General features: G+C 43.7%; 1 protein-coding gene across 4 annotated transcripts in view; it reads left to right on the top strand.

Annotated features, from left to right (window-relative positions):
• The window catches only part of LOC134352590 (potassium voltage-gated channel subfamily S member 2-like), a 100,268-nt gene extending 85,651 nt beyond the window's left edge, over positions 1-14,617 (top strand). For all 4 annotated transcript variants that reach the window (XM_063059875.1, XM_063059884.1, XM_063059869.1 and 1 more), the window contains one exon: positions 11,937-14,617. In XM_063059875.1, coding sequence (XP_062915945.1) covers positions 11,963-13,390 — 1,428 coding nt within the window. In that variant the 5' untranslated portion in view covers positions 11,937-11,962 and the 3' untranslated portion in view covers positions 13,391-14,617. The remainder of the gene's footprint in view (positions 1-11,936) is intronic.
• Positions 14,618-14,694: the final 77 nt, after the last annotated feature.

Here is a 14,694-nt window from a genome sequence, read left to right as displayed (position 1 = left end):
CACGTGACGTAGAGCGCCAAAGGTTTTAAAAAAGACTACCATATACAGTGGGCAGCGGAGTGAGAGGGAGCAGAATGGGACGGCTTTGGCTCAACAGGCTTCGGCGTGAACAGGCAGAGGCGAGGGTAGGTTCCGGTAAGTTTTGTTTTGTTTGTTTAGAGTAGAGAGAATGCCAGGCAGGATGTTGGAGTGCTCCTCTTGCAGGATGTGGGAATTCAGGGAGACCTCCGGTGTCCCTGACAATGACACCTGCAAGAAGTGCATCCAGCTGCAACTCCTAACAAACCGCGTTAGGGAACTGGAGCAGGAGCTGGATGACCTGCGGATCATTCGGGAGAATGAGGTGTTTATAGATAGTAGTTACGCCAAAGGAGCAGCACACAGGTAACTGGGTTACCATCAGGCGAGGGAAGGGGCAAGGGCAGGCAGAGCAGGGTCCCCCTGTGGCCATTCCCCTCAACAACAAGTATACCGATTTGGATACTGTTGGGGGGATGACCTACCTGGGACAAGCTATGGCAGCCGGATCTCTGGTACTGAGTCTGGTTCTGCAGTGCCGAAGGGGGGGTGGAAGAAGAGGAGAGCGGTAGTGATAGGGGACCCAATAGTTAGAGGTACAGAAAGGAGGTTCTGTGGTCGTGACAGAGAATCCCGGATGGTTTGTTGCCTCCCAGGTGCCAGGGTCAGGGATGTCTCTGATTGCATGCACAGCATTCTGAAATGGGAGGGTGATCAGCCAGATGTCATGGTACACATCGGTACCAATGACGTAGGAAGAAAGAGTGAGGAGGTCCTGGAGAGTGAGTATAGAGAGCTTGGTAGAACGTTAAAAAGCAGGACCTTGAGGGTGGTAATCTCAGGATTGCTGCCTGTGCCACGTGCCAGTGAGGGTAAGATTAGGATGCTCTGACGGCTGAACTCATAGCTGAGGAACTGGTGTAGGGGGCAGGGTTTCAGATTTCAGGATCATTGGGACCTCTTCTGGTGCAGATTGGACCTGTACAAGAGAGACAGGTTACACCTGAACTATAAGGGGACCAATATCCTTTCAGGGAGGTTTGTTAGTGCTTATGGGGAGGGTTTAAACTAGATTTGCAGGGAGGATGGGAACCGGAGTGTCAGAGCAGATACTGTAGTGGAGCGGGGGTGAAAATAAATGATGTTAAAAGTTCATGCAAACTCACAAACAGAAGGGTTGTGTGTGGTGGTAATAATCTTCTGAAGTGTGTCTATTTCAATGCAAGGAGTATTGTGGGGAAGGCTGATGAGCTGAGGACATGGATTGACACATAGAATTACGACATTATAGCAATTAGTGAAACTTGGCTGCAGTAGGGGCAGGACTGGCAGCTTAATGTTCCAGAGTTCCGATGTTTCAGACGTGATAGAGACAGAGGAACGAAGGGTAGGGGGTGGCATTGCTAGTCAGGGAAAATGTTACTGCAGTGCTCAGGCAGGACAGATTAGAGGGCTTGTCTACCGAGGCCATATGGGTGGAGCTGAGAAACAGGAAAGGTATGACCACAATAATGGGGTTGTATTATAGACCACCCAATACTCAGCGAGAATTGGAGGAGCAAATCTGCAGAGAGATAGCAGACAACTGCAGGAAACATAAAGTTGTGATAGTAGGGGATTTTAATTTTCAACATATTGATTGGGATTCCCATACTGTTAAAGGTCTAGACGGGTTAGAGTTTGTAACATGTGTTCAGGAAAGTTTTCTAAATCAATATATAGAGGTACCAACAAGAGAGGATGCAATTTTCGTCCCTCTTCCCTCCGGGAGAAGGCTCAGGAGCTTGAAGATTTGTACGGCTAGATTTGGGAACAGCTTCTTTCCAACTGTGATAAGACTGCTGAACAGATCCTGACCTGGATCTGGGCCGTACCCTCCAAATATCCGGACCTGCCTCTCAGTTTTTTTGCACTACCTTACTTTTCCTTTTCTATTTTCTATTTATGATTTATAATTTAAATTTTTAATATTTACTATCGATTTGTACTCCAGGGAGCATGAAGAGTAGAATCAAATATCGCTGTGATGATTGTACACTCTTGTATCAATTGTTTGGCGACAATAAAGTATAAAGTATTAGATCTCCTATTAGGAAATGAGTTAGGAAAGGTGATGGAAGTGTGTGTAGGGGAACACTTTGGTTCCAATGATCATAACACCATTAGTTTCAACCTTATCATGGATAAAGATAGATCTGGTCTTCGGGTTGAGGTTCTAAACTGGAAAAAGGCCAAATTTGAAGAAATGAGAAAGGATCTAAAAAGTGTGGATTGGGACAGGTTGTTCTCTGGCAAAGATGTGATTGGTAAGTGGGAAGCCTTCAAAGGAGAAATTTTTAGAGTGCAGAGCTTGTAAGTTCCTGTCAGGATTAAAGGCAAAATGAATAAGAATAAGGAACCTTGGTTCTCAAGGGACATTGGAACTCTGATAAAGAAGAAATGAGAGATGTATGACATATATAGGAAACAGGGAGCAAATAATTTGCTTGAGGAGTATAAAAAGTGCAAAAAAAAACTTAAGAAAGAAATCAGGAGGGCTAAAAGAAGACATGAGGTTGCTTTGGCAGTCAAGGTGAAGGATAATCCAAAGAGCTTCTACACGTATATTAAGAGCAAAAGGTTAGTAAGGGATAAAATTGGTCCTGTTAAAGATCAGAGTGTTCAGCTATGTATGGAACCAAAAGAAATGGGGGCGATCTTAAATGTTTTGTTTGCGTCTGTATTTACTAAGGAAATTGGCATTGAGTCGATGGAAATAAGACAAACAACTAGTGAGGTCATGGAACCTATACAAATTGAAGAGGAGGAGGTCTTTGCTATCTTGAGGCAAATCAAAGTAGATAAATCCCCAGGACCTGACAGGGTATTCCCTCGGACCTTGAAGGAGACTGTGTTGAAATTGCAGGGGCCCTTGGCAGATATATTTAAAATGTTGGTACCTACGGGTGAGATGCTGGAGGGTTGGAGGATAGCTCATGTAGTTCTGTTGTTTAAAAAAGGCTCAAAAAGTAATCCGGGAAATTATAGGCTGGTAAATTATGGGAAGGAGTACTAAGAGATAGGATCTACAAATATTTGGATAGACAGGGACTTTAGGGAGAGTTAACATGGCTATGTACGTGGTAGGTCATGTTTAACAAATCTGCTAGAGTTTTTCAAGGAGGTTACCAGGAAAGTGGATGAAGGGAAGGCAGTGGATGTTGTCTACATGGACTTCAGTAAGGCCTTTGACAAGGTCCTGCATGGGAGGTTAGTTAGGAAGATTCAGTCGCTAGGTATACATTGTTATTTGTCATCTATATCAATGATCTGGATGATAATGTGGTAAGCTGGATCAGCAAATTTGCTGATATACAAAGATTGGAGGTGTAGTGGACAGTGAAGAAGGTTTTCAGAGCCTGCAGAGGGATTTGGACCAGCTGGAAAAATGGGCTGAAAAATGGCAGATGGAGTTTAATACAGACAACTGTGAGGTATTGCACTTTGGAAGGACAAACCAAGGTAGAACATACAAGGTAAATGGTAGGGCACTGAGGAGTGCAGTAGAACAGAGGGATCTGGGAATACAGATACAAAATTCCCTAAAAGTGGTGTCACAGGTAGATAGGGTCATAAAGAGAGCTTTTGGTACATTGGCCTTTATAAATTAAAGTATTGAGTATAAGAGTTGGAATGTTATGGTGAGGTTGTATAAGGCATTGGTGAGGCCGAATCTGGAGTATTGTGTGCAGTTTTGGTCACCAAATTACAGGAAGGATATTAATAAGGTTGAAAGAGTGCAGAGAAGGTTTACAAGGACGTTGCCAGGACTTGAGAAAATGAGTTACAGAGAAAGGTTGAATAGGTTAGGACTTTATTCCCTGGAGTGTAGAAGAATGAGGAAAGATTTAATAGAGGTATATAAAACTATGATGGGTATAGATAGAGTGAATGCAAGCAGGCTTTTTCCACTGAGGCAAGGGGAGAAAAAAACCAGAGGACATGGGTTAAGGGAGAAGGGGAAAAAGTTTAAAGGGAATATTAGGGGGGTCTTCTTCACACAGAGAGTGGTGGGAGTGCGGAATGAACTGCCAGATGAAGTGGTAAATGTGGGCTCACTTTTAACATTTAAGAAAAAATTGGACAGATACATGGATGGGAGGTGTATGGAAGGATATGGTCCAGGTGCAGGTCAGTGGGACTAGGCATAAAATAGTTCGGCACAGCCAAGAAGGGCCAAAAGGCCTGTTTCTGTGCTGTAATGTTCTATGGTTCTAAGAAATAACAAGCAGGATAGACAAAGGAGAATCTGTTGATGTTGTGAACTTGGATTTTCAGAAGGCCTTTGACAAGGTGCCGCACATGGGGCTGCTCAACAAGGTATGAGTCTTTTGTATTACAGGAAAGATTCTAGCATGGATAAAGCTGTGGCTGATCGGCAGGAGGCAAAGAGTGGGGATAAAGGGAGCCTTTTCTGGCTGGCTCCCAGTGACTAGTGGTGTTCCACAGCAGTCAGTGTTGGGACTGATTCTTTTTACAATCTATGTCAATGATTTGGATGATGGAATTGATGGCTTTGTTGGAAAGTTTGCAGACGATATGAAGGTAGGTGGAGTGGATAGTAGGAGGAAGAGAGGCTTCAGAAGGACAGACAGATTAGGAGAGTAGGCAAAGAAATGGCAGATGGAATACAGTGTCAGGAAATGAAAGGGTTGACTATTTTCTAAATGGGAGAAAATGGGACAAAAAACTGAGGTGTATTACTACTTGGGAGTCCTTGTGCAGAATTCTCGTAACGTTAATTTGCAGATTGAGGCCCTAGTGAGGAAGGCAAATGCAATGTTAGCATTCATTTCAAGAGGACTAAAATATAAAAGCAAGGATGTAATGTTAAGACTTCATAAAGCACCGGTGAGGCCTCACTTGGAGTATTGTGATAAGTTATGGGCCCCTTATCATAGAAAGGATGTACTGAAAGTGGAGAGGGTTCAAAGCAGGTACATGAAAATGATTCCAGGTTGGATGGCTTGTCATATGAAGAGCATTTGATGGCTCTGGGTCTGAATTCGTTGCAATGTAGAAGTATGAGGGGTGACTTCACTGAAACCTATTAAATGCTGAAAGGCCTTGATAGAGTGGATGTGAAGAGGATGTGGAGAGATCTAAGATCAGATATCAAGCCTCAGAATGGAAGGGAGTCCTTCTAGAACGAAGATGAGGTGAATCCGTAGAATTCTTTGCCACAAGCAGCTGTGGAGGCCAAGTCTGTGTGTATATTTAAGGGAGAGGTTGATAGATTCTTGATTGTTCAGGGCATTGAGGGATACAGGGAGAAGGAAAGGGATTGGGACTGAGAGGAAAATTGGATCAGCCATGATGAAATGGCGGAACAGTCTCGATGGGCCAAATGGCCTAATTCTGCTCTTATATCGTGGTCTTATGGTCTAACTCGGGGGGAGGGGAGGGGGGTGAGAAAAGGAAGCTTTGTGTATTGGTTCAGCTGAATGGTCCATTTCTGTGAATGCTGTTTTAATTTCTTGAAAGCTTCAAATTACAGAACAAAATTATAAGAGCTGTGGTAGAAACCCCAAGCATTCCCTGCTGTGCAGGTGGAAGTCCAAGAGAAACTGGTTCAGATGATAAAAATGGCCAGCTACATTTCTCTTCGAAGCATCCACTGATCATTGGCAGTAATTATCAAGCAATTGAGAGATGTCTTGTCAACTTTGTGGCTTTACCTGGGTGGACAATCTTGAAACTGATCTAGGAAATGAGAAGCACAGCTTCAGAATGTGTCAGGCTGTTACTGCGCAGCACCAGAAACTAAGGTTCGATTCTGACTGCTGTTCCACCAGCAGTTTGGTTTTCACTTATGATTCCAGTATCTGCAGTCTTGTTTACTCCTACAATGGAATAAAGGCAACTACAGAGGCATGAGAGGGGAGCTAGCCTAAGTTGTTTGGAAGGAGACACTCGCAGAGATGACAGCACAACAACTGGAATTTCTAAGAGCAATTTGGAAGGTTCAGGATGGATACATCCCAAAGAATAGGTATTCTAAAGGGAGGATAAGACATCCTGGCTGACAAGGGAAGTCAAAGACAGCATAAAAGCAATATAGTATAAAATTAGTGAGAAACAAGAGGATTGGAAACTTTTAAAAAATGAGAAGGAGAGAAACCATGAAATATTAAGGTAAGAGAGCCAGAGTATAAAAGAGGATACCAAATGTTTTTTCAGATGTATGAAGAGTAAAAGAGAGGCACAAGTTCATATCGGACCACTGGAAGATGATGCTGGATAGGCAGTAATAGGGACAAAGAAATGGCAAACAAACTCAATAAATATTCTGTGTTATGTCTTTGCTGTGGAAGATGCCTGCAGTATGCCAGAAGTTCAAGGGTATCAGGGTATCAGGGGGCAGAACTGAGTGTAGTTGCTATATTAAGGAGAAAGTTCTTGGGAAACTGAAAGATCTGAAGGTAGATAAGTCACCTGGACCAGATGGACTACAGCCCAGCATTTGAAAGAAGTAACTGAAGAGATTGTGAAGGCATTAGTAATGATCTTTCAAGGATCTCTGGAATGGTTCCAGAGGACTGGAAAATTGCAAATATCACTGCACTTTTTAAAAAGGGAAGGAGGCAAAAGACAGGAAATTATAGGCCAGTTAGCCTGATTTCAGTAGTCTGTAAGATGTTGGAATCCATTATTAAGGATGATGTTTTGGAGTACTTGGAGGTGCATGGTAAAATACTCCAAAGTCAGCATTTTCTCCTTAAGGGGAAAATTTGCCTGACAAATCTGTTAGAATTCTTTGCAGAAATAACAGACAGGATAGACAATGTGGATGTAGTTTACTTGGATTTTCAGGAGGCCTTTGACAAGGTGCCACTTACGAGGCTGCAAAATGAGCTAAGAGCCCATGATATTACAGGAAAGATGCTAGCGTGAATAGAAGATTGGATGACTGGCAGGAGGCAAAGAGTGGAAATAAAGAGGGTCTATTCTGGTTAGCTGCCAGTGACTAGTAGCCTTTGCAGGGGTTGGTATTAGGACAGCTCCTTTTCACATTATATGTCAATGATTTGAATGATAGAATTGGTGGCCTTGTGGTCAAGTTTGTGGATGATATGAAGATAGGTGGAGGGGCAAGTAGTGTTGAGGAAACAGGAAGTCTGCAGAGGGACTTAGATTAGGGAAATTGACAAAGAAGTGACAGATGGAATATAGTTTAGGGAAATATATAGTCATGCACTTTGATAGAATGAATAAAGGCACAGGTTATTTTTTAAGTGGGGAGAAAATTCAGAAATCAGAGGTGCAAAGGGACTTGGGAGTCCTCATGCAGGATTCCCTAGAGGTTAACTTGTAGTTTGAGTCGATGGTAAGGAAGACATATGCAGTGTTAGCATTTATTTTGAGAAGACTACAATATAAAAACAAAGTTGTAATGCTAAGTCTTTATAAGGCATTGGTCAGACTGCAGCTGCAGTGTTGTGAGCAGTTTTGGGCCCCAAATCTATAAAAAAAAATATGCTGGTATTGGAGAGGGTCCAGAAGAATTTCGTGGGAATTAGCTTGGGAATGAAAGGGTTAATAAATGAAGTATTTCACTTTGGGCATATACTCCTTGGAGTTCAGAAGAATGAGAGGAGATCTCATTGAAAACTACTGAATGTTGAAAGGTCTAGATAAGAGTGGGTGTGGGGAGGATGTTTCCAACAGTGGGAGAGTGAACAGAGATGAGGAGGAATTTCTTTAGTCAGTGGGGGGTGAGTCTGTGGAATTCAATGCCTCAGACAGCTGCAGAGGCAATTGGGTATATTTCAAGCAGAGGTTGATAGGTTTTTAATTAGTAAGGGTGTCAAAGGTTACTTGAAAGGTTAAAGGAAAAAGGTGGAAAAATAAGGTTGAGAGGGATAAAAAAAAATCAGCCATGGTGGAATGGTGGAGCAGACTCAATGGCTTTATTCTATGTCTTATGGTCTCATGGTCAATATCTGTCTACCCGTAATGATTCAAGAGTACAGAGTACACTTACAATTCCAGAATACAGACACTGGGATGGAATTATTCTGTGGGATTTTACTTTCTATTCTTCTCTGTCCATTCTAATTCCAGTGCACACAGACCAGTATCCTACACTGACAGTCTGCTCGTGTGGGAAGGATTTATACTGTGGATGGTCTTTCTCTCACCATTTGTATCCAATACAGACACAGTACAGTACTGCATCTGGTATATCTGCCGTTGCACAGCGCCAGAGCCCCAGGTTCAATCCTGCCTTCCGGTGTTGCCTGTGTGAAATTTGCACGCTCTCCCTGTGACTTCCGTGGCTTACTCTCGGCTGCTCCAGTTTCCTCCCAACATTCCAAAGCCGTGCAGGTCGGGAGGTTAAGGCAATAAGACCATAGGATATAATAGCAGAATTAGGGTATTCAGCCTGTCGAGTCTGCTCGCCCAGTTCATCCATGCTGACTGATTATCCCTCTCAACCCCATTCTCCTGCTTCTCCCCTTAACCTTGGATGCCCTGATTAATCAAGAACCTTTCAACTTCCGTTTTAAATATACCTAATGACCTGGTCTCCACAGCTGTCTGTGGCAATGAATTCCACAGATTCACCATCCTCTAGCTAAAGAAATTACTCCTCATCTCTGTTCTAAATGAACATCCCTCTATTCTGAGCCTGTGCCCTTTGGTTCTGGACTCACCCACTATAGGAAACATCCTCTGCACAGAGACTCTATCTAGCCCGATTGACCACTGCAGATTGTTCCCAGTGTGTGGATGGATGGTAGACTCTGGAGGCAGTTGATGAGAATGTGGGAAGAATAAAATGGGATTTGATTAATTTCAGATGAATGTAAGTGTGTAATTAATGGTTGGCACAGACTTAGTGGGTTGAAGGACCTGTTTCAGTACTTTATCTCTCTATGACTATGAAGAAGGAAATAGCAAAGGTACTTGGCAAAGGAAAGGTGCTAGGTACGCAACAAGAATGGTACCAGGTGAATCTTTGTACTGGAATTAAGGAGCAGCAGAAAGTAAGTCCTTTGGCCCTTAACCAGACTCAACATCCTGACCAATTCTATGTCTTTACTTCATTTTCCACCTGTTTCCTCCATTTCCCTTCTTTATTTTGCAAAAATTGTTGATCTCAGCTTGAACATGCCTAATGACTGAACATCTGGAAGAGAGAATTCTCAGAGAGAACTTTCTGAACTCCTCATCTCAGTCCTAAGGGCAAGAACCCTTGTCCTGGATCCTGCTTTAAGTTGTAGGTTCACCAACCTTAGGGAATTCCTCTCAGCAACTAGGGAATTGGCTACAAAGAGTTATCACAGATCAAAACAGAAAAAGAAAACTTGGTTTAGTACAATCTGAAACAGGATGGAGAAAACTTGGGGGGGGGTGGTGCTGTGGATATGAAGATCCACCTACTCGTAAGGTGACAAAGTAAGTCAAGATGTGTTGAAAGACAGAACTGGAGGAAGGCAGTGTCCTTGAAGGATAATTGAGCTGGAGTAAAGTTAACTGAGAATTTAGTGAACAGTTAAAGACTCCCAGAGAACCAAGGAAAAGTTAGTAGAACTACTACACCAAGGATGGTTAATAAGAATGCCATTATAAAGTGAGCTCAGGGGGTTAGGTGCTAAATTAAAGGGCAGAACCTCCAGGGTTGTGATCTCAGAATTGCTACCAGTGGGAGGCCAGAAAAAGGAAGCTCATAAAGTTTAACACATGGGTAAGAAGTTGATGCACGAGGGAAGGCTTCAGATTTTTGGATCTTTGGGCTCTCTTACAGGGAAGGTGGGACCTATATAGAAGGGATGGTTTGCTCCTGAACTGGAGGGGGGGTGGAGTGGAACTAATACCCTAACCTGAAGGTTTTTTAGTACTACATGGGGGTAGGGGGTTTCAACTAGAGTTGCAGGGGGATGGGAACCAGAAAGCCAAAACAGACAGTGGAGTGGTTGTGGAGAAAGAGAGACTTGGTTTCAGGAGGGGCAGGACTGGCAGTTCAATGTTCTGGGTTCTGTTGTTTTAGAGTGTGATGGATGTTGGGTTGATTTTAACAGGTGTGTGTGTGTATGTGTGTGAGTGTGTGTGTGTGAGATGTGTGTGTGTGAGAGAGAGATGTGTATGCGTGTGTGTGTGTGTGTGTGTTTTCCCATAACTATCTGGGATTGACACCTTAGAGAAAGCTCACTGGGGCATGAAAGCAAGTTACTTTTTCTTTCCTTATTTCTTGAATCCTTCCATTTCTTGATTTTAATAATTGAAGGTGATTTTAAAAAAAACTGTTCCATTGGTACTTCCCTCTGTAGATGACCCAGCAATTTCCTCCAGCTTTTTGTGAGTTGTTAGTTAGAAATTTATTTAAAAATTTATATTAAACCCCACTTCCTGCACATTGCTGTCCTACCCTCCCACAGCTACCCCTCCATCACCACCCTGTCCCACCTGCAACCTGGCCACATCCAGTCCCCAGTTAACCAACCCCTGCTTCTCCTTCCACAGTCGCCCCCTCCTCACCACCCCCAAGCCTTGAACTGAATTGATCTTCGGAATGAAACGATGAACATATGAGGAGCATTTGATGCCTCTTGGCCTGTATTTTATGGAGTTCAGCAGGAGAGGGGATTTTAGTGAAACCTACCAAATCCTGAGATGCCTGGATAGAGTGGACATGGAGAGGATGTCTCCATCAATAGGAGAGTTGAGGTTCCAAGGAATGTCCCTTTAGAACTGAGATGAGAAGAGGTTTCTTCATCCAGAGGGTGTGAATCTGTGGAATTTGTCACCACAGAAGGCTATGGAGGCCAAGTCATTGGGTGTATTTTAGAAAAAGATTGATAGATTTTTGTTTGGTTAAGGGTTATGAGCAGAATAGAAATGAAAAAGAATTTCAGCCATGATTGAATGATGAAGCAGTCACGATGGGCCAAATGGCCTAATTCTTCTTGCATTTAGTTCTGGTCACCTCATTATAGGAAAGACGTGGAAGCTTTAGAGATTGTGCAGAGGAGATTTACCAAGAGGCATCCTAGATTAGAGAAGGTTTTGTGGGGAAAGGTTGAGTAATCGAAGTCTTTTCTCTAGAGAAAAGGAGAATGAGAGGAGACTTGATAGAGATGTATAAGATGATAAGAGGCATAGACAGAGTGAACGGCCAGCACCTTTTTCCCCAGGGTGGCAATGTTTTATACTAGAAGACATACCTTTAAGGTGATTGGAGGAAAGTATGGAGGGGAGAACATCAGTAATATATTTTTTACACAGAGAGCAGTAACAGCATGGTATGTGCTGCCAGGAGTTGTGGCAGAGGCAGATACATTTGGGACATTTAAGACACTCTTCGATAGGCACATGGATGAAAAGAAAATGGAGGGCTATGTGGGAAGGAGGTGTTAGATTGATCTTGGATTGAGTGCTGTAATATTCTATGTTCCACATTCCATATCCTTCCCAAAGTTGCACTTTACAACAGTGTGGTTGTCTTCCAGCTGTCATTAAGACCATAAGACATAAAACAAAGGAGCAGAATTAGGCTATTCAGCCCATTGAGTTTGCTGTGAGATTCTTCTTTACTGATTCCAGAATTTACTCAAAAAAATAGAATTCTGATTCCCAACTCATCATGGTGGAATTTGAACCAATCACCAGATCAACAGCTCAGACTTCAGTGAATCAATCAAGCAGTTTAGCTGCTATGACACTGTACTAAGAACTGGCTGAAATTATGGTCTTAATAAACACCTTGGAGTATTATTTGGCTGGATACAAAAGTGATGATTCATCAAATTCCATTGGTTTATTTTGACTGAGTTGTTTGCATTGAAAGGATTGTACTGTACTGTTTAATGTTCCTCCAATACCTTATGGTTTTATGGACTGTCAGACTATAACATGCCATTCCTGCTTTGTTTCAGGCCCTCTCACACCCCTCCCTCCACCCATGGCCGCTCCACTTGGGAATGCCCTCGTGGCTGAGTATGATGGGGAGATCAGCATCAATGTTGGGGGTTTGAAGAAGAAACTAAGCTACCGAACCTTAGCAAGGTTCCCGGAGACCAGGCTGGGCCGACTTCTTCGCTGCTGCTCCACAGAATCTGTCCTCGAGTTGTGCGATGACTACGACGAGGAGGAGAAGGAATTTTACTTTGACAGAAACCCTGCCCTCTTCCCTCTGGTGCTGAACTTCTACCATACGGGCAGACTCAGGACCACGGGCAAAGCATGCATCTTCATGCAGGAAATTGAGTACTGGGGCATTGAGGAGTTCTTTATCGATCCACCCTGCTGCAGCCCCGATCACCAGGGCCACAGCATTGCAACTGATCTGGACGAAGGCGAGGAAACGGCCAGTGATCGAGGCAGCACCACCTCATCCCTCGACGAGGTCCTAACCTTCTTCAAGGATGCATCAAAGTATGACAGCCAGGTCTTTGGGAACTGCCGGCGGCGGCTGTGGTTAATGCTGGAAAACCCCGGTTACAACATCATTAGCAGGATTTACAGTGTGCTGTCAATAATGATGGTTTTGGGATCCATAGCCACCATGTGTCTGAACAGCATGGCTGAGTTCCAGCTGGTGGATCAACAGGGAAACAACAGAGACGATCCCCGATTTGAGATTGTTGAGCATTTCTGCATAGGCTGGTTTACCCTTGAGCTTCTGGCCAGGATGTTTGCTTCACCAAGCCTGCTGCAATTCTTCAGGCTCCCACTGAACGTCATTGACCTGATGTCCATCTTACCCTTTTACCTGACGCTGCTGGTGAACCTAGCCGTCGACAGCAGCCCCGCCCTGCCTAATCTCGGCCGGATGCTGCAGGTCCTCAGGCTGATGAGGATCTTCCGCATCCTGAAGCTTGCCCGCCATTCCACGGGCCTGAGGTCACTGGGGGCCACCTTGAAACACAGCTACAGGGAGGTGGGGCTTCTCCTCCTCTACCTGTCGGTCGGGGTGTCTGTTTTCTCCGTGGTGGCCTACACCATCGAGAAGGAGGAGGACTCCGGGCTGACCACCATCCCCTCCTGCTGGTGGTGGGCCACTGTCAGTATGACCACAGTGGGATACGGAGATGTGGTCCCCATCAGCATCGGGGGTAAATTAACAGCCTCCGCCTGCATTCTGGCTGGGATCCTGGTGGTGGTGCTCCCGATCACACTCATCTTCAATAAGTTCTCCCACTTCTACCGGCGTCAAAAGAACTTGGAAAATGCCATGAGGAGCTGTGAGTTTGATGAGGGTCTGGCTGAATTACCCCTGCTTAACCTGCGCGACTATTATGCAGACAGGATGAAGTCACTGATGGTTAGCCTGAACAACATGAGCAGAGGGTCCTCCACTGAGCACAGTATGAACAATTCAGTGCACTGAATCCACCCTGAATGTAGTCATCATGATATAGCACGTAATCACAACCCAAACCATTAGATATTGTGGATCTAAAGCATGTGGAAACAACTATCCACCAACCAGTGTTTCAAACCCAGTTAATGTATACAGTGACGAGCCATTACCTTGTTCACCACACATGAACCTCCAATTATATTGCAGTTTTAACATTGTAAGACGTTTCCAAGATAATTCTGATGCAAACTAAGTCTGAGCAGTACAAGAATGGAAGAGGAATCATTTTTAGAAACACTTTAACAGAGAGAGAGAGAGAGAGAGAAATGGTGAGTTTGGGAAGAGAATTCCAGAGCCTCGGGATCAGACTGCTCAAGCTTTGCTGCCAGTGGCAATCACAACAAATTCAAGGATGAGCCTCAGAGAATAAGAGGAAGTTACGTCCCAATGAGACAATAGATGCTTTGAACACAGAGGAGAGAATTTTAAATACTGGCCTTTTTTTTAAGACTACCATCCAATGGTTCAACCTTGTTCTTAAACTGACACTAATTTGCACAGGAACTATTAATTACTAGTCTATTTATTTTTACTGGAGATCAAACCACTTTAGGCTGGAGAAACCATTACCCAGAGACTAATAGAATGTATAATTAGGACCATACTAAAATATAATTCATTGTAAAATATAATAAAACATTTTATGTGTACCAAAGTGGTAATAATTAGAATCGTCCCGTCTATAAATTCCATAGTTACAATTGTGCAAGTTCCAAGTTTCTACGTGGCTTATCCATGTTAAAAGTTTGGCAAAGACCCTCCCTAAAGTGGAAGAAACCCAAGTATAAGTCACGCAGATTTTCTTACCACTGAAGCCACAACACTGAAAGGGGACCTCATTTGATTGGTATATGATACTCTGAGAAACAGAAGAATAAATTTAATGTGCAGAGAGAAGGGCAAAGCTGTACACATTACAGAGGTTACAGCATGGAAGGAGAACATCCAACTCATTTAATTCATGCCAGCTTGATGCAAGAGTAATCTAATCGATCCCACTTCACTACACTCCTCCTCATTACCCCTGCAAATCCTTTTCATACAATTCCCCTTTTAACACCACAATTGAATCTGCCTGCACATTACTGCTTTGGGGAGAGGGTGGAGGAGGTACACCAGGATGTTGATTGGCGTAAACAACAGGAATTCTGCAGATGCTGGAAATTCAAGCAACACACATCAAAGTTGCTGGTGAACGCAGCAGGCCAAGCAGCATCTATAGGAAGCGGCACAGTCGACGTTTCAGGCTGAGACCCTTCGTCAGGAGGGTC

The sequence above is a fragment of the Mobula hypostoma genome, chromosome 1, assembly GCF_963921235.1.
Source record: "Mobula hypostoma chromosome 1, sMobHyp1.1, whole genome shotgun sequence".
In the NCBI taxonomy this organism is placed as follows: Eukaryota; Metazoa; Chordata; class Chondrichthyes; order Myliobatiformes; family Myliobatidae; genus Mobula; species Mobula hypostoma.
This window is presented reverse-complemented; position numbering and strand designations above follow the sequence as displayed.